Source organism: Neophocaena asiaeorientalis, unplaced genomic scaffold (genome assembly GCF_003031525.2).
Source record: "Neophocaena asiaeorientalis asiaeorientalis breed wild unplaced genomic scaffold, Neophocaena_asiaeorientalis_V1.1 scaffold10, whole genome shotgun sequence".
Taxonomy (NCBI): domain Eukaryota; kingdom Metazoa; phylum Chordata; class Mammalia; order Artiodactyla; family Phocoenidae; genus Neophocaena; species Neophocaena asiaeorientalis.
The window spans coordinates 4,495,386-4,518,581 of NW_020172817.1; the positions used below are offsets into that span (position 1 = coordinate 4,495,386).

Sequence of the window (23,196 nt, forward strand, 5' to 3'; positions counted from 1 at the left end):
TCACAGCACGCGCTCGTTTCTTCTTTAATTCTCAGTAGACCCGGAGGAAAAGCCACGACTAGGGAAGCTGCCTTCATAGAGGTATTTTAAACTTAGTCCCTGTTTTAAAACTCTCTCTCAGAAATACACTTATTTCATTTTATATGCACATAGAAAGATCTTTAAGTATGACTTTCCTACTTTTATAGCTACGGATAACCATAAAACACTGGTCTGATGGATGGATGGATAGATACATACATACATACGGCAGTGATTTCAGTCAAATCCGATTCTTCAACAGATTTTTCGTCACATCCGTTTATTTCACTTATCATTTCACTCATTTTGCCTTATTACTTGTATCATTTGTTGCTACTGTTTCATTTAGTCCTTGGGCTTCCTTCAACCTTCCCACTGGCACTTCATACAAGTACAGTTACTCTGCTGCTATGGAACCTGCTTTCCTCGCTTAGGCTTTAACTAGAAAATCTTTATGACTAACACTCAGGAAATTGACTTTAAAAATCCCCCAAAGGAAGGAGGTCAGGGTTCAAAACCTGGATAAACTATCTTACTTTGTACAATAAAAGTTTTGAGCAGAGTTCACTAGGCAGCCTGCAGAGCCAGCTGTGAACATCCTCAGACTCTACACGAACGCCCCCCAGGCTCCTCCACAGGGTCCAGCTTGCCCACCATCCCTCCAGGCTTGCTGGCCTCCATCTCTGTGTACCAGTGCCCCTTCCGCCCGGAATGCTGTTCCCCTGGACGTCTCCATGGTTCCTTCACGCTTTGCTCGAATAAAGGCCACTTCTCACCGGCCTCCCTAACCCTCACGACTGCCACGCACCTCCCTCACCCAGTCTGCTCTGCTCCGCCCCACAGCACGCCTCACCCTCCCAAGAGGTGTAATTCACTTGCTAAGATCACTGCCTGTCTCTCTCCTGGTTAGAATGCACCTGCCAGCAGCCAGGGACATTTGCTTCCTCTGCTCACTAGTATCTCACACACCTTCTACGTGTCTGGCACATGGTGGCCATCTACCAAATATTTATTGAGATAATAAATTAACATTAGGTCCTTTATGCAAGTGTGTATACACCTGCAACTTCAATGGGAGTGGTAGTTACTTTTAACTGGCATGAATACATACTTTACAAAAAAAACTACAGGAAAACAGAACTCCAGAGACATTAATACCTCTGTGGAAAAAACTGCTATTGCAAATTGTATAAAAGCTGTTTATTGGAGAAAGTCAGCCAAACAAAACACTCTGAAAGTTTTTAGGGCCTTCATCTTGCATGGAAATGAACTCAAGTAGAGTGAGCTAAAAGGAAAATATCTGTCAAACAAACCTTCTGATTTGTGATCAGCATGATACCTTTCTGGTTAAGAGAAGCCCAATTATGTATCAAGGAAGTAAGAAATCAAAGCTTCAGACTTGGAAGCATAAATTCCAAAAGGGATTTAAGTTAGAAACATTATTAAACTTTAATATCAAAGACAATTGACATGGCTGATACAGGATTTTTAAAAAATCAGGTTGACTAAAGAAGGTTTTGCTGTTTACCAAGACATTGATCTTCTGAAAAGCACAGGGAAGTTGGGTTTTAGCACCATTTAAGCATTTCTTTTCCACTGCCATGAATGACATCAGTGGAGGGCACTGCAAACAGCCGACCCTTGAACAACTCAGGGGTTGGGGTGCTGACCCCTGCACCTCACTTCTCACCCCGCCCCCATGAAGTCCACAACCAAGGCTTCAGTAGGACCAGACAGTACTATAGTACGTATTTGTTGACAAAAATCTGAGTATAAGTGGACCCACATAACTCATCCCCGTGTTGTCCAAGGACCCCTTAATCTTTAAGGAGTTAAGAAAGTTATTTCATGGTTTAAGCAGTGGGGACATAGAAGTGAAGATAAAAAAGAAAATGCATCTTACCTACATTAAAACAGAAAACAAAAGCCACCAAGAAACTAAAGGAAGATTTTCATATATGTCAAAAACACATCACAAAGCAGACCTAGTTGCAAGCACGTGACGCCAACAGGCTGAGTCTATGAAATTAGATACAGAACAAAAGGTTTCCTATAGGCAAAGCCTGGTAGATCTATAAATCTTCCATTTGCAAACTTCATTTAAACAAAAATGCTCATCAGATAGTCAAAGGCTTCTTGAGGAGACCTGCCGAAGCCTATCAAAGATGGCAACCCTCCCCTCCCCCGTGGCTTTTTCTCTTATTATTTAACATGTATGTATATATATTTACTCATTTATCATGTTATTGCTCGTTTCTCTAACTAGAACGTGCAATCCATGAGCTCTGCACCAATGAGTGGTTCCTGGTATATTGTAGAGGCCAATAAATAATTGTTGAGTGAATGAATGGTGTGATCAAAATTAAGTAGGATGAACCTGCTAATCCACGAACCTTTTATAACAGTGTATTTTTATTTTAACTGGTATTTTTATTTATTTTTTATTTTTTAATTTTTTTTTTGCGGTACGCGGGCCTCTCACTGAGTGGCCTCTCCTGTTGCAGAGCACAGGCTCCGGACGCGCAGGCTCAGCAGCCATGGCTCACGGACCCAGCCGCTCCGAGGCATGTGGGATCTTCCCGGACCGGGGCACAAACCCGTGTCCCCTGCATCGGCAGGCGGACTCTCAACCACTGCGCCACCAGGGAAGCCCCTCAACTGGTATTTTTAAAATGCATTCACAGAATTCAAAATTCAAAAGGTACAAAAGGACACAAAGTGAAAAGCCTTCTCACTCCACATTCACCTGTTACCTGTATCAGCTTCTTGTGTACCACCCCGGAGATGTTTTATTATATACAAGCAAGTGCGTGTATGTATACGTGTATTTCTCTCCCTTCCCTTTTTTGCATAAATGCCTATGATAAGTACTGCGCGGCACCCAGCATTTTCAGTTAACAACTCTCGCTTATCCTTCACTATCAGGACACAGCTGCCTCCTTGTTTGTATAAGAGATTGTTATGAAAGCAGATTTTTATTTTTGAAGAGTACAAATATAATCTGAACAACCTCATCTTTAGGCATAATCAAGGGACTGGAGAAAAATAAAGGCAGACCGAACGTTGAAGTCCACATGCTCACGAGAGCTTTACTCATCGTGTTCTCAGGTAATCAGACACCCAGAAAGGATGCATATTCAATGGTCTCAGACACTTTCTAGCAAAGTAAGGCACTTGGCATGGGTGACAAAGTTGTGAAGGTCTTAGTAAGCCAGTGGGTTTCAAACTTGAGTGTGCATAAAAACCACCTGGTGAGCTTGTTAGAAATGCTCCTTTTCAAGCCTTGCTCCCAGGGAGTCCAAGTCAGTACGCGCCTGGTGAGGACAGAAATCTGCTTTGAAGGAAACACCCATGGCCTGGATGCCGGTGGTGCTTAAAAGCATTCTGAGAAATTACTGCCTTGAGTTGCAAAGGAATCAAGCTGAGTCTTAATCAGAGAGTGAGGAGAGGTTTCATTTCCATGAACCCTAAAAATGTTACAATACTAATTATGTAACTACTGAACTGGAAGGTGTCATGTCAGAACGGAGGATCTTCTACCTAACAAGAGAAAAAAATGACTTCTTAGAAGACGCTGAGACAGAGGGACAGAAGGCTGGCAAGAGCATCATTTCAACACGAAAAACTGAACGATGTCGCCAAGCACCAGGGCAGGTGCCTTCTGATTAAAAGAAAAGGAGCCAGAAGCCAAGGAAAAAATGCTAAGAAAAAAACCTGAGAGGTGCTCTTTTCAAAACCCATCAGTTCCTCTTGGCAAAACTAATTCAGTATACCCGACAAAAGAAACAGCTCTATTTGGGAAATAGAAAAATCAGATGTCACCTATGATTTTAGACCTTATTTTTTAAATAAAATACAGGCAAAAATATGCCTGTTACTGCTCATTCTTCCCAAAACCACAACCCAAGTCTGAGGAAAAGGGCAAACTAGAAATAATGGAAAAATCCCTTTGTACGTGCTCCACTGGTGGCACAAAGCTGCCACGCTACTCAGCTCTAGATGACGACATTCCCACCACAACCTGTGTACGTGGCACGGCATCCCCTGGAGCTGGGCAGTGAACAGCTGTCTGGCTGTACGCATGGCTTGCAGAGTGCAGCATCCATGGAAATTTAAGTCAGTGCAAATGAGCAAAGCTTAAATCTACCTGAGTGTATCTTAGGCATTTTCTTACTATCTATAACCAAATGACATTCAATGAAACAAATATAAATCATATAAGGCACACAACAACTGTATTTATTATCCAATTATTAACAAAAAATAAGAATTATTCGGCCAAACATGTACTGCAGCTAGAGGAAGGAAAAGATATGATCCTTACCTGCAGAGGTACGACAGGTCAGCTCCCCTTAACCGAGCGGGCGGGGGCCCCCTCGGAGCGTTCATGGCCCCTCTGGGTGTGGCTCGCCCTACCCAAATGCTCCTGCTGCCAGGCCTCCCCACTGAGCCCCGCTACACTGTGTGTCCTCCAGAACAGAGACCAGGGGTTCCCACAGCCCGGCACCGAGAGCCTGAATGGAAAAAGTACACTTATAGCTTGGGATGGAGGGGAGCTGAGAAGAGAGCCCCAGGAAGAAAGAACAGCAGGACTCAGAAGTTGTTACAGAATGTATCAGAAAGGAAAAATAAACATAATACAAAGTAGCTGTTGTCATTCTAAACGATTTAAAAATTCCCCATGGATATGTTTTCAAAGCCAAGATAAGGGCCACACAAGAAATTCAATCTTTTTACTTTATAGGAACATTTTTTTTTTAGGAACACTTTTTCTTTTTTTTTAAGTTTTAGTTTTATATTGGAGTAGAGCCAATTAACAGTGCTGTGATAGTTTCAGGTGCACGGCAAAGCAACTCAGCCATGTATACACATGAGTCCATTCGCCCCAGACTCCCCTCCCATTCAGGCTGCCACATAACACTGAGCAGAGTTCCCTGTGCTATACAGTAGGTCCTTGTTGGTTATCCTTTTTAAATATAGTAGTACATATACACCACTTCTTTCTTTGTTGTTTTTTTTCAATATAACCTTTTATTTTATTTTTTTTAACATCTTTATTGGAGGATAATTGCTTTACATTGTTGTGTTAGTTTCTGCTGTAAAACAAAGTGAACCAGCGGTACATACACATATATCCCCATATCTCCTCCCTCTTGTGTCTCCCTCCCAACCCTCCCTATCCCACCCCTCTAGGTGGTCACAAAGCACCGAGCTGATCTCCCTGTGCTATGCGGCTGCTTCTCACTAGCTATCTATTTTACGTTTGGTAGTGTATATATGTCCATGCCACTCTCTCACTTCGTCCCAGACGAATAATAGTGGTGAAGGTGAGCAACCTTGTCTTGTCCCTCATCTTACGGGAAATGGTTTCAGTTTTTCACCATTGAGAACGATGCTGGCTGTGGGTTTGTCACATATGGCCTTTATTATGTTGAGGTATGTTCCTGCTATGCCTACTTTCTGGAGTTTTCATCATAAATGGGTGTTGAACTTTGTTGAAAGCTTTCTCTGCATCTATTGAGTTGATCATGTGGTTTTTCTCCTTCAATTTGTTAATATGGTGTATCACATTGATTCATTTGTGTACACTGAAGAATCCTTGCATTCCTGGGATAAACCCCACTTGATCATGGTGTATGATCCTTTTAATGTGCTGTTGGATTCTGTTTGCTAGTATTTTGTTGAGGATTTTTGCATCTCTGTTCGTCAGTGATATTGTCCCGCAGTTTCCTTTTTTTGTAACATGTTTGTCTGGTTTTGGTATCAGGGTGATGGTGGTCATGGTGGTAGAATGTGTTTGGGTGTGTTCCTCCCTCTGCTATATTTTGGAAGAGTTTGAGAAGGATAGGCGTTAGCTCTTCTCTGAATGTTTGACAGAATTCGCCTGTGAAGCCATCTGGTCCTGGGTTTTTGTTTGTTGGAAGATTTTTAATCACAGTTTCAATTTCAGTGCTTGTGATTGGTCTGTTCATATTTTCTATTTCTTCCTGATTCAGTCTTGGCAGGTTGTGCATTTCTAAGAATTTTTCCATTTCTTCCAGGTTGTCCATTTTATTGGCATACAGTTGCCTGTAGTAATCTCTCATGATCTTTTGTATTTCTGCAGCGTCAGTTGTTATTTCTCCTTTTTCATTTCTAATTCTATTGATTTGAGTCTTCCCCCTTTTTTTCTTGATGAGTCTGGCTAATGGTTTATCAATTTTGTTTATCTTCTCAAAGAACCAGCTTTTAGATTTATTGATCTTTGCTACTGTTTCCTTCATTTCTTTTTCATTTATTTCTGATTTCATCTTTATGATTTCTTTCCTTCTGCTAACTCTGGGGTTTTTTTGTTCTTCTCTCTTAATTGCTTTAGGTGTGAGGTTAGGTTGTTTATTTGAGATGTTTCCTGTTTCTTAAGGTAGGGTTGTATTGCTATAAACTTCCCTCTTAGAACTGCTTTTGCTGCATCCCATAGGTTTTGGGTCATTGTGTTTTCATTGTCATTTGTTTCCAGGTATTTTTTGATTTCCTCTCTGATTTCTTCAGTGATCTCTTAGTTATTTAGTAGCATATTGTTTAGCCTCCATGTGTTTGTAATTTTTACAGTTTTCTTCCTGTAATTGATATCTAGTCTCATAGTGTTGTGGTCAGAAAAGATAATTGATATGATTTCAATTTTCTTAAAATTACCAAGGTGTGATTTGTGACCCAAGATATGATCTATCCTGGAGAATGTTCCATGAGCACTTGTGAAGAAAGTGTATTTTGTTGTTTCTGGATGGGATGCCCTATAAATATCAATTAAGTCCATCTTGTTTAATGTATCACTTAAAGCTTTTGTTTCCTTATTTATTTTCATTTTGGTTGATCTCTCCATTGGTGAAAGTGGGGTGTTAAAGTCCACTACTATTACTGTGTTATTGTCGATTTTCCCTTTTATGGCTGTTAGCATTTGCCTTATGTATTGAGGTGCTCCTATGCTGGGTGCATAAATATTTACAATTGTTATATCATCTTCTTGGATTGATCCCTTGATCATCATGTAGTGTCCTTCTTTGTCTCTTGTAAGAGTCTTTATTTTAAAGTCTATTGGGTCTGATATGAGAATTGCTACTCCAGCTTTCTTTTGATTTCCATTTGCATGGAATATCTTTTTCCATCCCCTCACTTTCAGTCTGTATGTGTCGCTAGGTCTGAAATGGGTCTCTTGTAGACATGATATATACAGGTGTTGTTCCTGTATCCATTCAGGCAGTCTGTGTCTTTTGGTTGGAGCATTTAATCCATTTACATTTAAGGTAATTATTGATATGTATGTTCTTATTACCATTTTCTTAATTGTTTGGGGTTTCTTATTGTAGGTCTTTTCCTTCTCATGTTTCCTGCCTAGAGAAGCTCCTTTAGCATTTGCTGTAAAGGTGGTTTGGGGTGATGAATTCTCTTAGCTTTTGTTTGTCTGTAAAGGTTTTAATTTCTCCATCAAATCTGAATGAGATCCTTGCTGGGTAGAGTAATCTTGGTTGTAGGTTTTTCCCTTTCATCACTTTAAATATGTCCTGCCACTCCCTTCTGGCTTGCAGTTTCTGCTGAAAAATCAGCTGTTAACCTTATGGGGATTCCCTTGTATGTTATTTGCTGCTTTTCCTTTGCTGCTTTTAATATTTTTTCTTTGTATTTAATTTTTGATAGTTTGATTAATAGGTGTCTTGGCATGTTTCTCCTTGGATTTATCCTGTATGGGACTCTGTGCTTCCTGGACTATTTCCTTTCCCGTATTAGGGACGTTTTCAACTATAGTCTCTTCAAATATTTTCTCACACCCTTTCTTTTTCTCTTCTTCTTCTGGGACCCCTATAATTCGAACGCTGGTGCATTTAATGTTGTCCCAGCAGTCTCTGAGACTTTCCTCAATTCTTTTCATTCTTTTTTCTTTATTCTGCTCTGTGGTAGTTATTTCAACTATTGTATCTTCCAGGTCACTTATCTGTTCTTTTGCCTCAGTTATTCTGCTACTGATTCCTTCTAGAGAACTTTTAATTTCATTTATTGTGCTGTTCATCATTGTTTGTTTGCTCTCTTGTTCTTTTAGGTCCTTGTTAAACATTTCTTGTATTTTCTCCATTCTATTTCCAAGATTTTGGACCATCTTTACTATCATTACTCTGAACTCTTTTTCAGGTAGACTGCCTATTTCCTCTTCATTTGTTTGTTCTGGTGGGTTTTTACCTTGCTCCTTCATCTGCTGCATATTTCTCTGTCTTCTCATTTTGCTTAACTTACTGTGTTTGGCGTCTCCTTTTTGCATGCTGCAGGTTCGTAGTTCCTGTTGTTTTTGGTGTCTGCCCCCGGTGGCTAAGGTTGGTTCAGTGGGTTGTCTAGGCTTCCTCGTGGAGGGGACTGGTGCCTGTGTTCTGGTGGATGAGGCTGGATCTTGTCTTTCTGGTGGGCGTGACCACATCCGGCGGTGTGTTTTGGGGTGTCTTTGAACTTATGATTTTAGGCAGCCACTGCTAATGGGTGGGGTTGTGTTCCTGTCTTGCTAGTTGTTTGGCATGGGGTGTCCAGCACTGGAGCTTGCTGGTTGTTGCGTGGAGCTGGGTCTTAGTGTTGAGACAGAGATCTCTGGGAATGCTCTTGCCAAATGACGTTACGTGGGGCCGGGAGGTCTCTGGTGGACCAATGTCCTGAACTCAGCTCTCCCACCTCAGAGGCTCAGGCCTGACACCCAGTCGGAGCATCAAGACCCTGTCAGCCACACGGCCAGGTACGTGGGGGAGTTTCTTGCCTTTTGGGAGGTCTGAGGTCTTCTGCCAGCGTTCAGTAGGTGTTCTGTTGGAGTTGTTTCACATGTAGATGTACTTTTGATGTATCTGTGGGGAGGACGGTGATCTCCACGTCTTACTCCTCCACTATCTTGAAGGTCTCTCCTCAGGAACACTTCTTTTTACCCAAAAATTATTATGCAGCTTCATCATTTATTTTCTACTCTTAAATGTGAAGTAATTTCCAATTTTCTCTAAAACCTTAACTCTATCATCAAGAACAGAGGTGCTCCTGAAAACAGTACATAGAATGTATATTCAAAACTTTGAAAAACAAAAAACAAGAACACCACAGGTTGAGAAGGGAAGCCTAGAAGCCTCAAAATTGTTTTGAGGTAAAAGAAGGAATTAGCCCCTGCAAATATTTTAATTGAGAAAACATTCGTGTCAGTGTGTGAATTCTTACACATCTGCTTAAAAATTCACAGTCACATGTACTGCATATGCCATAAAGATGTATTTAATTCAGCAGAAAAGTGAAAATGCCTCCAGTTTTATAAGCCTATGAACAGCCACTGACATAAACTCTGCCAACTATAAAACCCGGACAGCTTCGTGACTGGACAACTGGGCATGATGCTACTGCAGCAGTCTTCACCGTTCAAGACAAGGAAAGGAAACACGCACAGGATCCGTCTAAGTCAAGCCGGGAACACCAGCGTTCCATAAAAATAGCAAGTACTCAGAAAATACTTGGAAAACCGAATGAAAATAAGAGAAGAACGAAAAGGACAAAGAAGAAAGAAAAAATAAAGGAAGGAGGTGGGAGGCATTTCCAGAAATCAGAGGCACAAGAGGAAACAGAGAAACAAAGGGACAAATGAGGACAGTGTGAAAGGCCTTAGAATTACCACTAAAGTAGGGTCTAACAGTCCATCTGGCTCACCCCGTTCCTCCCATTGCATAAGGTATTTCTTCAATGAAATTTTTAGGAAAGACCTCTTTTACACCAAGTATCCTGTTCGAGGTCATCCTGGAAACACGCAGGAGGCACGCAGGCACTGAGCCAATGCAAGCTCACCTTTGCCGTGATCTGGAAGTCCTCGTGCTCCTTCAGCAGCTCCTGGGTGTGCTGGATACTCGAACCTGTGGAGGTGTGTGTGGAAAGGTAGAACTCCCCGCTGTCATGGATCCACTCCAAAGCCTAGAGACGGAAGGAATGGAAACAGGTTCACGGCTCAACGTCAGTGAAGTCAGTCCCAATACCTCAGTATCTCATTTAAACGCAAAGTCACACTCCCAGGCGCATCAAGAAACACTCCCTCAAAGAGAGATGAGCTTCTGAAACATGTACTTAATTCCAAAATTAAAAGTTGACATTCTAGAAAACTGTAATCATGTCACTTAGGCATCAATGATAACAAGCTCAGGAGTTTCTTATAAGCATGAACCAAGGGCCATAAGAGTCCAGTGAATAGCCTCCCTCAAGAATACTGAGAAAGTGTGGGGAACGGGAAGTCTGAGACCCTCGCATTGCTGAACACTGAGACATTCACGTCACAGGGACTCGACAGCCTTCCTGGGGTGATCTAACTTAAAACAGGAAAAGAAAGCAGATGCAAATTCCCAGCTTTCAAATGTACAGTGTTAGCTGATTCTTCCTATTCCTGCCTTCAGTGAGTCCTTAGGTGTGCACCCACTTCACTGGCCTTCTGGGGGCTCCTACAGAGCGTCATTATGCATAAAGATGCTCTGGGGAGACGCTGGCAGAAGTGGCTTAACCTCCCAGATGTAGGAGAGATGACCCCACCTGGGAAGAAGGGGGCCGGCAAGGTCCAGATTGCAACAGAAGGACACATTCACACTCCTTTTCTTTCATGTTTTGAGATGGAAGCCATTTTTTTCCTTCTATGTGCATAGATCTGAAGTGAAATCTTACTTAAACATAAACGTCTGAAAAAGCAACACTATGGAAAAGAAACAAAAACATGGAAGCTTTCATATCTGCCCTTCACAGTATCTTAGTCGTCCGCTGTGATTTGCTGGTCTTGGAACAGAAACATCACCGTCTCTATTAGATACTTCACAGCATTTACGGCATTTTAGAAGAAAAAAATGAAAAGGAAACCACGACCCAGATTACTTACCGCGCAGCTTCCTGGCTGGGAATTTACCTTCGTTTTGCACAAGCATGGCTGCCCCATCTCTGAGACAACACTGCCACTGACAGTGTGTCAAGGCAGAAAGCCATTTTGGTCAATTTATTCAAAGGTCCCTACTTCCTCCGTTCACACAGCGAATCGTGCCCAAGCGCCCTCTATGTAGGCAGGTGCTGAGGGGGGCGCTGGGGCGGGAGAGGCTTGGGCCCTGCCCTTGTGACCATGAGGGACCCGCAGGCTGAGAAGGGATGGGCTCAGGAGGAAAGGGGCCCTGCACAGGGGGAGGCTGGAGGTGAGGCTGGAGGGCGACAGGGGGCCCTCGGAGGCCGCAGGCCTTTGGACTTTGGTCTGGAAGTGAATGGGGCTGCCACATGGAAAAGGGACTGCAGTGGAGAGTGAGCGAGAGAAAAGCAACACCAGTTGGCAAACCGGTCCAGGGGGTTCAGATGAGACATGGCTAGGCTGGTACCCGTGATGGCTCTGGGGGCGGAGGAGAGGGCAGATGTGCTTCATCAGGCCCCGATGAAGGGGTGAAGCTGGGAAGATGAGGGAAAGGCGGGAATCAGGTAAGATGAGGGCGGGGACACAGCGGACGGGGAGTCCCAGGTCCACTTCTGCTTTGGTTAAGGCCAAAGTGGAGAGACGCAAGGAGGGAGCTGGGGTTTCTACATCTGGAGACCAGAAATGGAGGTCAGGGCTGGGAGACACCAACAGTGAGAGCTAAGGAGAGAGGAAAGAGAAACAGGAACAAGCCCTGAACTGAAAGCCAACTTTCAGAGGCAGAGGTAAGGGAGAAGGGGCACAGACAGCCCGGGAGGAGCAGCCCCGAGGCAGGAGGTGCCCAGAGCAGAGCAGGGGCTGGGGCTGCAAGTCACCTGCCACAGCCCACCCACAACTCGGTATGTACTGTGGGATTGTTGTTATCGTACAGCACAGAAGCCGACCCTACAGGGCCGTGGGGCTGACGGGCCATCATCTGTAACGGCAGAAACTGAATGATTTTATTTTTGGCATGTGAACTGGCTTTAGGAAAAAGCAACAGCATATTCCATTATTTCTCTCTGTCAAGGGCATTATTTACAATTTTGTTCTCTGTAGCTGAATAACTCCTTGTCTTTCAACAGAGAGATAAACAAAGACGTGAGAAAAGATTATGAAATAGTCTCTAATTAGAAATAAAATCAGGCCCCCATAAATCTGAAATACGGTTAGATTATCCTTAAATAAAATGTTAAGAAAATGGAATTTAAACATTAAAAAATACTACCGCTTGCCACCCCTGCTGGGAACATGGTAACTGCATCTGGGAAAGCCAATCAAGACAAGGGAGAGGTCGGGTCAGGGTGCCAGGTTCAGGGACCATGAACTCCTGCTTACGCCCTGGGACACCGAGCTGCTCTGGGCAGCAGGCTGCCCAGTGAGAGACTGACATTTACCAAATTAAACAAAATATGTTCCCCAAGTGAGAAATCTGTGCTGAGGAAAATGTAATCTTTCTTGAGCTAAACGGATTTTATCGAATGCCTATGCTGCATGAGGCACGTGTCAGGTTTCCAGGTGGATCCAGAAGACAGAGCAGGTCACACGCGGTCACCAGGGACCGGCAGCCCTGAGGAGGCCCCGGGGACATGGTGCATGTGAGGTGACTCGCGGGGGCTTCTGAGAACAAGCCTTCTCCCTCCCGCTCCCTCCTGACCCTCCGAATTCTGGACTAATGGGCACGGATTCCTAGGCTACTGTTAAGGCCAGAGAGAAGTGACAGGCATCTTCCTGTCTGAGTTACAGTCAGACAGACTTTACCCTAAAATGATCTCCACGACTGGCCATCGACCCCAGAATGACTTCCGGCAGGCGGGGGAGGGGAGGGGAACACTGCAAACGTACCCTCTTGAGGTCTCTGCCTTAGCCAAATGCATGACCTTTTTTTGAGTATACTGAATTCTGAGAAATTCTGCCACATTTCTTACTTAATTTTAGCTCAGTTTATCGGAAAAACAAAATTTTGTCTTGAAGATATAAGTACGCCAACGTGGAAAACTGCCCACCGTATTATCTTACAGTGACTTAAATCATCATGATCACGACTGCTCGCACTTCGCTGTCTTAACTGTGGGGTGACGGCAGCTCGGCAGAGCTGAATGGCACACCCGCTGAGGCCAAAATCACTGAGTAACACACTTTTACGAGGCTGGGGGGTTTTCTGGCAACAAACGGTCAAGTAAAAGGCAAGGCTGTTTTGATGATCAGGGAGTGGTTTTCCATCTGCTGCCATGTCAGAAGCTGCCCGTCTGACGATGGAGGCCTGGGCACGGGGAGGAGGGCGCCAGGAGGGCTGTGTGATGGCTGACCTGCTTGGCGCTTCGCTCAAAGACCACGTACTGCTGGCACTGGTCCAGCCGCCGCTTCCTCATGGTCCAGTAATGCAACACCCTGTTCTCCCGCTGGAAGAGTTCATTCAAGATATCTGAGAGAATGAAGAGAAAGCCGCATGTTGGCGCTGGCCATCAAGCACAACACCCACAAAATCCCATTCATTTTTATTTAAAGACATTTTAATGCAAATGCCGTGGTGAGCCAGAGTATAGTCACTGAGCCGCACGGCTGCCTGCCTGGCCTCCTTGACACGCCTGTCCAGACCTCTCCTCGTTCTCTTACTCCAGTTTACACTTAGGACTGACATCACCCGACACTCGAGTGGGCCTCTAATCCCTCAGGTCGGCTGGGTCAGTGGGATAGCTACTGAGTCCCCTGCTGGGGCAATCTGACAATGGCTGGAAAAACACCAGTATTAGACGTTTTGTGCAAGACCATGAGAACCTTCCTGCGGAAGGAATTTAGTATACATCAAAAGATGTCAGATGAAACAGTGGAGTACTAGAAGAAAACGATGGGGGCTTTAAAAACAAAACCAAAAACAAACCCTTAGGAGAGGGAAGGAAATGAAGTTGAGAAGCACGAAGCTAGAAAGGAAAAGTTAAAACAGCAATCAGATTACAAGAGAATTAAAAATCTCATAACCAAATAACAACCGCCATAAAAATATGACACAAGTAAAAAGCCAGGAAAAACTATTGGGAACATAGAAGGTGGATCTAACTTACTTAATAGTCAACAGGAAAATATGAATAGTCTGTTAGCAAAGCGAGCAAAGCATATAAACATGGAGGTCATGATTATATGAAATGAAATATGGCCACTAAAAATACAGAAACGTTTCGTCTCACTCAAACAATGAGACCAGTTTACACCACTCCCTGGCAAGGACTACGCTGCCCAGGGCTAGAAGGGACAGAGGAAACCTGTATGCCTGTATTATTGGGGGAGGAAAATGGAGCACAACCCCTGCAGAGGTCATCTGGCGACAGGTAACGACACTGAGTGGTGCGCACCCTTGAACCAGGAATTTATCTTTCAGATACGGCGCTGGCACAAGCTCTCGACACAATTTGTACACAGATGCACACACGCTGAGGTGCTGTTCGGAAAAACTGGCAGCAACGTACGAGCCCATTGATTAGGGCAGATTAAATCAATTACGAAGTCGCCATACTGGACGTTAAAAGTAACAGAGCAGATCTCCAAATTCTGATATAGAAAGAGATTATTACTAAGCGTAAGAAGAAAATTGCAGGGGAATATAGTCCCACTTCAAAAAAAAAATTAAAAAGCCAGATGGGTGAGTTGAAGCTACACGTTTGTATCTCTCTGCATATTTCCACTTATGTGCATAGAAGGATGCACACAAAGGTCTTCACAGTGGTTACCACTGGCAAAGGAATTTAGGTAATTTATATACATTTGTACACTTTAAACATTCTTTACAATGAGTCTGTTTTACTCTAGAAGTTTACAAAGTAAACAGATAAAAAAAACTTCAGAAAAAGATTCCCCGACTGAAATTGCAAATCAAATAAGTGGTACCTGGAATATAACTTTATTGGAAAACTTTAAAAATAATAACCTCTCCACAAATATTTACCGAGTTCCTCATAGGCTGAGTACTTTGTGAGACACAGGAGCCTGCGAGCAGCATGTACCCGCCAGCTCACTGGTTGGTCCTGTTACATTATCTTTGCTCGACTGAAAAGTGAACTAGTTTAGTGAAGCAAATTAGCACTGCAATTTGAAGCCTGTCAAAAAATAAGCTACCACTTAAATGAAAGGAAAACGAGCGTAAGTCTTTTCTAGTCTCTTATTTCCGTAGCCTCTGCCTGGGGCAGGACTGAAGCTCAGGTGAGGATTAAAGCTGATAGAACAGGGCCTGAATACCGAGACTGTTTTCAACAATTCTCCTCATTTTCTGAGGACCCACTTCCATGTCATTTCAATTCAACTTGTAAAAAAAATTATGGGGCTTCCCTGGTGGCGCAGTGGTTGAGAGTCCGCCTGCCAATGCAGGGGACGCGGGTTCGTGCCCCGGTCTGGGAAGATCCCACATGCCGCGGAGCGGCTGGGCCCGTGAGCCATGGCCGCTGAGCCTGCGCGTCCGGAGCCTGTGCTCCGCAACGGGAGAGGCCACAACAGTGAGAGGCCCGCGTACCGCAAAAAAAAAAAAAAAAAAAAAAAAAAATTATGATTAAGTTTAAAATGCTGTATCACCTGGATGCATTTTCACTGCAAAATATTCAATCAGAATTCTACAGCATAAAAATCGTCAGTACCCATGACACCATGTCCACCCATGACAACCCTACTTAGAGTTTAGTATAATCGTTCCCTGGTCTTTTTCTATGCGTGTGTGTGTGTGTACAGTTCTGTACATTTTTAAACTCAAATGATACCCATCTATCTATATAACATTCTTTGGCAATTTGCTTTTATTAATAATGCTTTAAGTATATAAAACTGATACATTATAGCAATGAAATGGGTATATAATTGTTGTGATTTAAACTTTTAGAAGTATTTGGCCTGTAGATAATTCTGGCTTTCATTTTTTCCCGATTTATATTTTCACTTACTTTTAACAAAACAGTCGATGCCAATAAATACCCTGAGCATGCTGCATTTTCTCCCTGTTTATATTCTTCAACTTTATTCAATAAATTATCAAGCTATATATTTGTTTAATACTTTATTATTAAAATAAGATAACTTAGGAGAACTTTAATGATATGAAAAAGGACATTCCAAAGGAAGCCCTGGACCAAGATTTTAGAACATGTCTTGTCAAGCTCATCCGTCAGCTGACTGCTAGGTGTACTCACTTTTCACTTGTTGTTCAGGGGCTTTGATATGTGTCACCATTCCAGGCATGTTCACGCTGTTCCTGTGCAGGTATTTCAGGAAGACATCTGCATTCCTCCTAGCAAGCGTGCAAGCCTAAGAAATAATACAGAGCAACGTGTTCTTGTGACTCATACAGACATGCATCTTCAGTGTATATGGATGACATCACGTGGCTCTAACATAGGTCTTAATCTAAAGCGTTCATCTGGTCAATCTGTGTCTGGAGAATACATAGGATAAATCCTATTTCAACTTAAAAAAAAATCTGTTTTGGAGCTCTTGCTCTGCTGAACCCAGCTGCTATGTTGAGAGCTGCCCCATGCTAAGGTCCAGGTGGCCAGACACTGAGGGTGACCCGTGGCCTGCAGCCCGAGAGGAAGTAAAGCCTAGTCGAGCCTTGAGGTGACCACATCCCTGACCAACAACTTGATCACAGTCTTGGGAGAAACCCTGAATCAGAGGACCTGGCTAAGCTGCACCGGGATGTCTATAAAGGGCAGACAGTAAATATTTTCAGCTCTCCGAGTCATGTGGGCTCCACCTCTCTGTTGCAACTACTCAACCTGCCCATTGTAGATGAAAGTGGCCTCGACTGATAAATGGGAGTGGCCAGATTTAGCCCTCAGGGCTTAGCTTGCTAACCCTTGGTTTAAGCCATTGAATTGTGGAGCGGTTTGTTATTGTGGTAATAGAAAACTGATATTCCATGTTTGTAAACCGAATAAGTAATTTCATTCATGTATTTAAAGAAGTTTCATTTAAGAGAAAAGAGATATAAATAAGAAATCAAAATGGTTCAGGAAAAAAATCCCTTAATTATAATAGAATTGGAAATGTCTTGCACATTTCCTAGCCCAGATCTGGAATCAATCTTTTTTTCAAGGAGTTCGGTCTCCTTCTTGGGGTAAATGGCACTGAAAACCCACAATGTGGGCACTAGAGATGCTCGCTATCATTGGGCTGGTCATCGTTCCTAGGCCTTTTCAGTAGATGGAGCTGCAACACCTTTTTTTTTTTTTTTTTAATTAAGAGAAAAATACATCATGAGTCTGTACTGATAAGACCGAAATAAGTTGTCATTCCAAACAGCAAGGAGGCCGTAAAGACTGCTAGGGTTACATCAAAAGGACATCTGAGCCAACCTGACTTGAAGGGGCTCCCACTAGTGGGACAAGTTGAATACAGAAAGATAAATGACTGTAACTGATTGAAACACACCAAATGTTAAAATCCAGGATGATACTAAAAGAACAAATTAATCATATGCAGAGATTGCTAGGGCAACAGATCATTCTTCTGAAAATCATAAACAAAGGGAAGGAATCAAGCATTTACCTCCCCCCCACCCTTTTTTTTGACAAACTCTATTTTAGCATAACCAAATAGCTGAGGAGGGAATAACTGCAGCTAATCAAGGCAGAAAGAATGATAGAATGCCACCATTTTGCAACTCCTAATGAAACAGTATCACCACTGGCTACCAAACCCAGTGGGTGAAAGGCTGATGGGGAAGTACACAATGGATGACGTGGACTTACGACGTCTGAAGCACTGAAAAACCCTCATGTCACAGAGACAGCCGGAGAAGCAGACCTGTGTGTGGGTCCTGGAGCAATGCCGTTGGAAGTACACACCACCACCCATCAGGTACCCTAAGTGTACCCCCCACACTCACTTAAACCTGAACCAGGTCAAGGCCCTCAACACAACTAACAGAAATGTAGAGAATCCGGGATGGTGCTAAATGACCCCACAGGATGCAATTACCAAATCCAGAATGAGGGAAATTCCACAGTATGAATAACTTATTTCTTCAATTAACAAATGCTAATAAAAGGGAGGGTGGGATTTAGACTGAAAGAGACTTAAGAGACATACCAATCAAATCAATGCATGGTCTTGTTTGGATTTTGATCAAGACCACGTATAAAAACACATTTATGGGACAATCAGAGAAATGTGAACACCATTGGATTTTATATAAAATAAAGAGTTACTGTTAATTTTTCAGGTCCAATAATGGTACTGTGGTTGTAGAATGGTTTTAGAAAGGTGGAATTTAATGCTTAGATACACACAGAGGTCTTTATAAATAAAATGGTGTAATATCTAGAATTTAAAATAATCCAGTTAAGGTGGGCATATGCCCATATGTTGGTAATTATTGAAGCTGGGTGAGAAGTACATGGGGGTTCATCCTTCCTCTTAATTTCCATAAGCATTTTTAAACTTCCATAATAAGTTTAAAGATATCCAATACACCAAAGACATAATCCTAGTTGAATGAAAGAATCTGACCAGGTCTGTGATTATTTTTGTTTTGTAATTTTACCTAAATATCTTTCTTAATTATATTAACTAAGTAGTATGTAATTTTGTTTTATACTAAATGGATTCCAGAGAAAGAGAGGCAATTGTAACGATTCCACCTCAAAACATCCCAGTAGTGGTAGACCTTTCCTAAACTTAAACAGCACCGACAAGCAGGGGTGGGGCTTTCAAGGTCCTGTTTGGAATCCTTACAACTAATGACCCTGGGAAGCTCCAACTGTTTTCCCACCTTGATTTGCTTAAAAAGAAAATCTCTGTGGTGGAAGCTCATAATAAGTTACCAGGTAAGAATTTTCAAAGAGTTACAATTTGTTCTCCCAGACTAAACAATAACTCTCTGTCAGCTCAGAGGATCACCTTCAGAAATGAAACAGAAACAGAAATGATTAAATGTGACAGGAAATGGTGTCAGAGAGGTCAGGATGCTGGAGCAAGGAGGAAAACTAAACCAAGTAACATGGAAAGTAAACACCACACCTAGTTTTCATAGGTCTGAGTGGCCACCAGCAGAACCTCAGGAGAACTTTTCCACAAGTGAAAGAATGCACCGTGGAAACATTCAAAGTCAATGTATCTAAACATTTTGACCACTTTAAAATTTAAAATTTAATTGTTGCAAAGCACACAAGTAACTCAGGTATGGACTATATATACAAATGACAAAGCAGGCTTGATAAGTGCCTCATTTAAAGCTTCTCAGAGTTAAAACTTTCAGCCAGGCCTTGAATGGGATTAAATTTCTCTTGCAGGAAACACTTCCTGAATAAGTACAGTATTAGTAACTGGTCCTGTGAACCACAAGGGGTGTTCCTGCTTTGTGTCCACTCTACACTGGGCTCACACGTGTTCTGAGACAGTCTTTATTCCTCAAAAGGCTGAATTTCCAAAGGAAGATTATTTTAAGCTCTAGGCATTTTTGTTCCCCCAAATCAATCTCTCTGCATGTCTGTTCAGGATCACTTGGTATTGTGACTTCCACCCGATCTTTATGCACACAGGTTTCTATCTAGCTCTCTGCCTGTGGAAACTAGAAGGAGAGTACAAATGACAACTGAAACAAGATTTTAAGATCTCCAATCAGCTGACTTATGGCTGAGGCAGGGTCACCGCGATCTCTCTCCAGGGCAGGGGCGCTGCGAGGCAGGCGGGGCCGGAGGAGAGGCTGCAGCTGCGGGACTGACGGTCCGGACGCCCCACCGGCTCAGGTGGACCCTCGGGGGGGGCTGCGAACCCCGTCACTGAGGCACCACACCCGGAAGGTCAGCTCCGTACCTTCAGGAACGCTTCCTTCTGCTCAAGGTGCTTGCTGATCATCGGGGTGACGTGGTCCGTCTCGGAGTTGGGGCCCAGCTTGTCGGCCCCCCCGCACCAGTCCTCCTCTCTCTTGTACTCCTGCTCCAGGCTCTCGAGGACACTGCAGACCTGCGGCAGGAGAGAATCCGGGCTCAGAGGGACCACTCGGCACCCATGGGATGACGAGTGCCGGCCCGAGGGCCGGGACCACCACCTGGCGTGCAGCCACGCAGGCTTTCAGAACAAGGCCAAAATACAAGGTGAATTTCCCGCCTCCCTCTGCCCTGTGTCAGGCCATCCATCTAAATGAGAGGAAAAGGGACATCTCCTCAGATCCTTTCCGACCTGCTCTCTGTGATACGTAAGGGAGCCCAGGACTGACCGGCGAGGTAAGGACTGAGCCGCGCCGTGCAGTCAGGCTCAGCAGGTGGCAGCGGCGGGGAGCCCTACCTGCTCCGAGGTCTTGTAGAAGGCCACGGACGCGTTCACCAGCTTCAGCCGGTCCTCCATCTTGAGCATGAGCTGCTGCCAGTGCGAGGCCACCTTCTCGGCACAGTCCCGGATCATGTCCATGTCGTAGTGGTTGGCCTGCAGCATGGCTTCTGCCTTCTGCTGCACCTGCAGTGCGCTCTGGTGGGTCTTCTAAGGGCGGGAGAGAGCAGAAAGCTCTTCAGCGGGGGTGTCGCGCACTCACGGGGAAGGAGCGGGAAGGCCGCAGCTCTTCCGTCTGCTCGCTTTTACGGGAACGACTTCAGTTAACACTCACTAGGACGCTTCGAAAACCACAGCTGACAGGTTAGTTAAAAAAAAGATTTTACGCCTACCAACAACTATTTATATTTATCCAGGGAATGATGAAATGCCTTAGGACTTTCCAGAATGGGGTCTTGGTTGTGGACTTTCCAGCTTTTGAGAGATAGCAGGAAAAACCCTTAGCAGCCAATATTCTAAAAAAGCTGTTGAAATGTTCCAAGTTTATTATTCCTGTTGATTCTCCTTATAATAGCAGCCAGGGGCTAATGAACAAGTGGAGAAAAAGGTGGCCTAAGTGAATGCTCTTTATTTCCCTTTTACCTTAAACTCTGGACTCGAGAAAAGGTTTTCAAAAACTACTGATTTAAAAACAGAGAAAGAGAGAAACACAGTTAAAAGCTAAAAATGAACCAACTGTGTTCTCTGGAGGTCCATGCCAGACAATGCATCTATGAAAACAAACTGGCAAATCCGGTAACAAATCCTGCCCTCGCATCCTCACCAGAAGCTTCTGTGAGGGGCTGAGGTCAGGTTCCTCGGGGAAACCAGAGGGCCCGGCAGGGCAGCCGTCAGGGGGAAGCACATGGGTCTCTGTGGACACAGAGTTTTCTCTTTTTTTAAACAATGGCAAAATTTTGCGTTTCACCTGAAGTGGTACTAATGGCCCCATAAAACACTGTACCCAGCGTAATCCTGTCCGTTACCCAGACGGTGAGGCACACCAGTGATTTAATTACTAGAAGGCACTTGGCACAGGGTACGATTTTCACAAGATTCACCCAGAGTCTGGGCTTCAGGGAGAAGTGTTAGTGTCTGTCCACTGGCGCTGAATAGTTGAGAGTTAATTAATCTAGGGAAGACATTAATGGTAATTTCTTTGGTTTTCATCTCTGGCTGAGAATATGTATATAACTAGAGCAGGAAACAAGTTTTCTATCATCAAATGCTCTCTTTCCCTTGACTGTGCCTTGAGACCACCTGTCACAATCATTAACTCCCCCAACCCTCCAAAAATACTCTAAAATGAATTAATCCATATGCTGTGAGAGTGACTGGCCGAGCCAGTTTGCTCAAGTCCTGGCACAGCACTGACCCCGTCGAGGCACAAAACCCTCTGGTGAGGGACGCTGCTTTTCCCCAGGGTCACAGGAGCTCTGTGCACAGCACTGTTTATGGGGGAAAGGGAACTGGTGATCGGCACCCGGTCCTGAAGAGCCACCCCGAGTGCCCTGATTTTTCAAGACCGGTTACACAGCAGCAACTGTGTCTATAACATCAGCAAAATGTGAAAAACCTCAGCTGAGACCCCAGCTCGGGCTCCCTGGCGCCGAGATGTTCCCGACAGGTGAGGTGCATCCTGCCAGGGCCCTGACAGCAAGGGGACAGCAAGAGCCACCCCCGGCCTCTGGGACCCTTGCGGTGAGGTCGCCCTGGTGGGCATGGACAGCCTCCCATCACTGCAGTTGCCAGACTGCTTCCCCCCTCTTGTAACGAACTGCAGGCTCGTAAGCGCAGCCGTTTGGGGTTCCACTGAACCCCCTTCGGCTCCCAGGGTCAGTGCCGTGTGAGGGGACTTAACAGGCTGGTCCTGAGGTTGGAGAGGCCGGGTTCCGAGGCCAGGCCGGGCGTCCGCACCTCGATGGCATGCTGGAACTGTTCGTGCTCCCTCTGCAGCTGCTCCGCTTCCTGCAACGAGCTGGCCGTGATGAGCCCGGCGTTCAGCATTGACTCTCCATTCCGGATCCAGCCCAGCACCTGAAACACAACACAGGGAACTCCATGCAGCAGCCCCTCTGGGGCATCCAGGCCACGGACCAGCAGTGACGCAGTCCGAGTGCGCGGCGGTCGAGCTGCTCACTTAGCTACGAAGCAGGAATTTCCTCGTGATCCTACTGCCAACAGCCTGCTACCCTTCCCTGGTATCTGATCGTTAAGTGCTGCATTTTAAAATTAGTTCTGTCATGTTTAGTTTCAAGTGGGAGCTGGAAAAGGTGGAGGGTCCAGAGGATTGATCATTCATCCACAGGTCAAAACAGACTGAGGATCACATACGAGAAAACTTACAATTGCAAAGAATTCCCTGATACTCAAAAATATATATCTTTCACTCCTTTTAGGCCTCATGGACATGCAGACTTAGCAAAGTGCTTGATAAGGGAACTGTTTTGATGTCACTAATGTATTTTCCACTTTAGAGTCAGTGTTAAGACAGCACACTGACCCAAGGATGAATTTAGCCGTTGGCTAATGCTCAGGGCCACACCACCAGATTCTTAGCATCACAGAATGAGAAGTCAGTTCTGACCATGGAAGCCGCAGGGATGTGGAAGGTCATTCTGGATAATCATTTGTGGCAGAAACTGCTGGTTACTTAACCAGTACCTAGTTTCTTCATGTCCTTTACTCAGAAAATCCCAACTTGGGAAAGAGCTTAAAATAAAGCCAGTTCTCAGCTCCTATGACAGCTTGGTTGCAAATATGACACAATTCTAGCCACTGAGATCAAAGCAGGGGCTTCTGGGCCATTTGGGGAACACATTTCTTTTCTGATCCAGGTGCTGCCTCTTTCTTGATATGCTTTTCCCTTCCTGATACCTGGAATGTGGAGGTGATAGTTGGGGCTACAGCAGCCATTTGGCAACCATTAAGCACCTCCAATCAAACAA

At 44.2% G+C, this 23,196-nt stretch overlaps 1 protein-coding gene across 1 annotated transcript in view; it reads right to left on the reverse strand.

Annotated features, from left to right (window-relative positions):
• Nucleotides 1–23,196, reverse strand: part of TRIO (trio Rho guanine nucleotide exchange factor) — a 237,022-nt gene that overhangs the window by 105,240 nt on the left and 108,586 nt on the right. Inside the window, 6 exon segments of the mRNA XM_024741724.1 lie at nt 9,847–9,969; nt 13,273–13,388; nt 16,132–16,246; nt 19,757–19,906; nt 20,228–20,419; nt 22,166–22,285. Coding sequence (XP_024597492.1) covers nt 9,847–9,969; nt 13,273–13,388; nt 16,132–16,246; nt 19,757–19,906; nt 20,228–20,419; nt 22,166–22,285 — 816 coding nt within the window.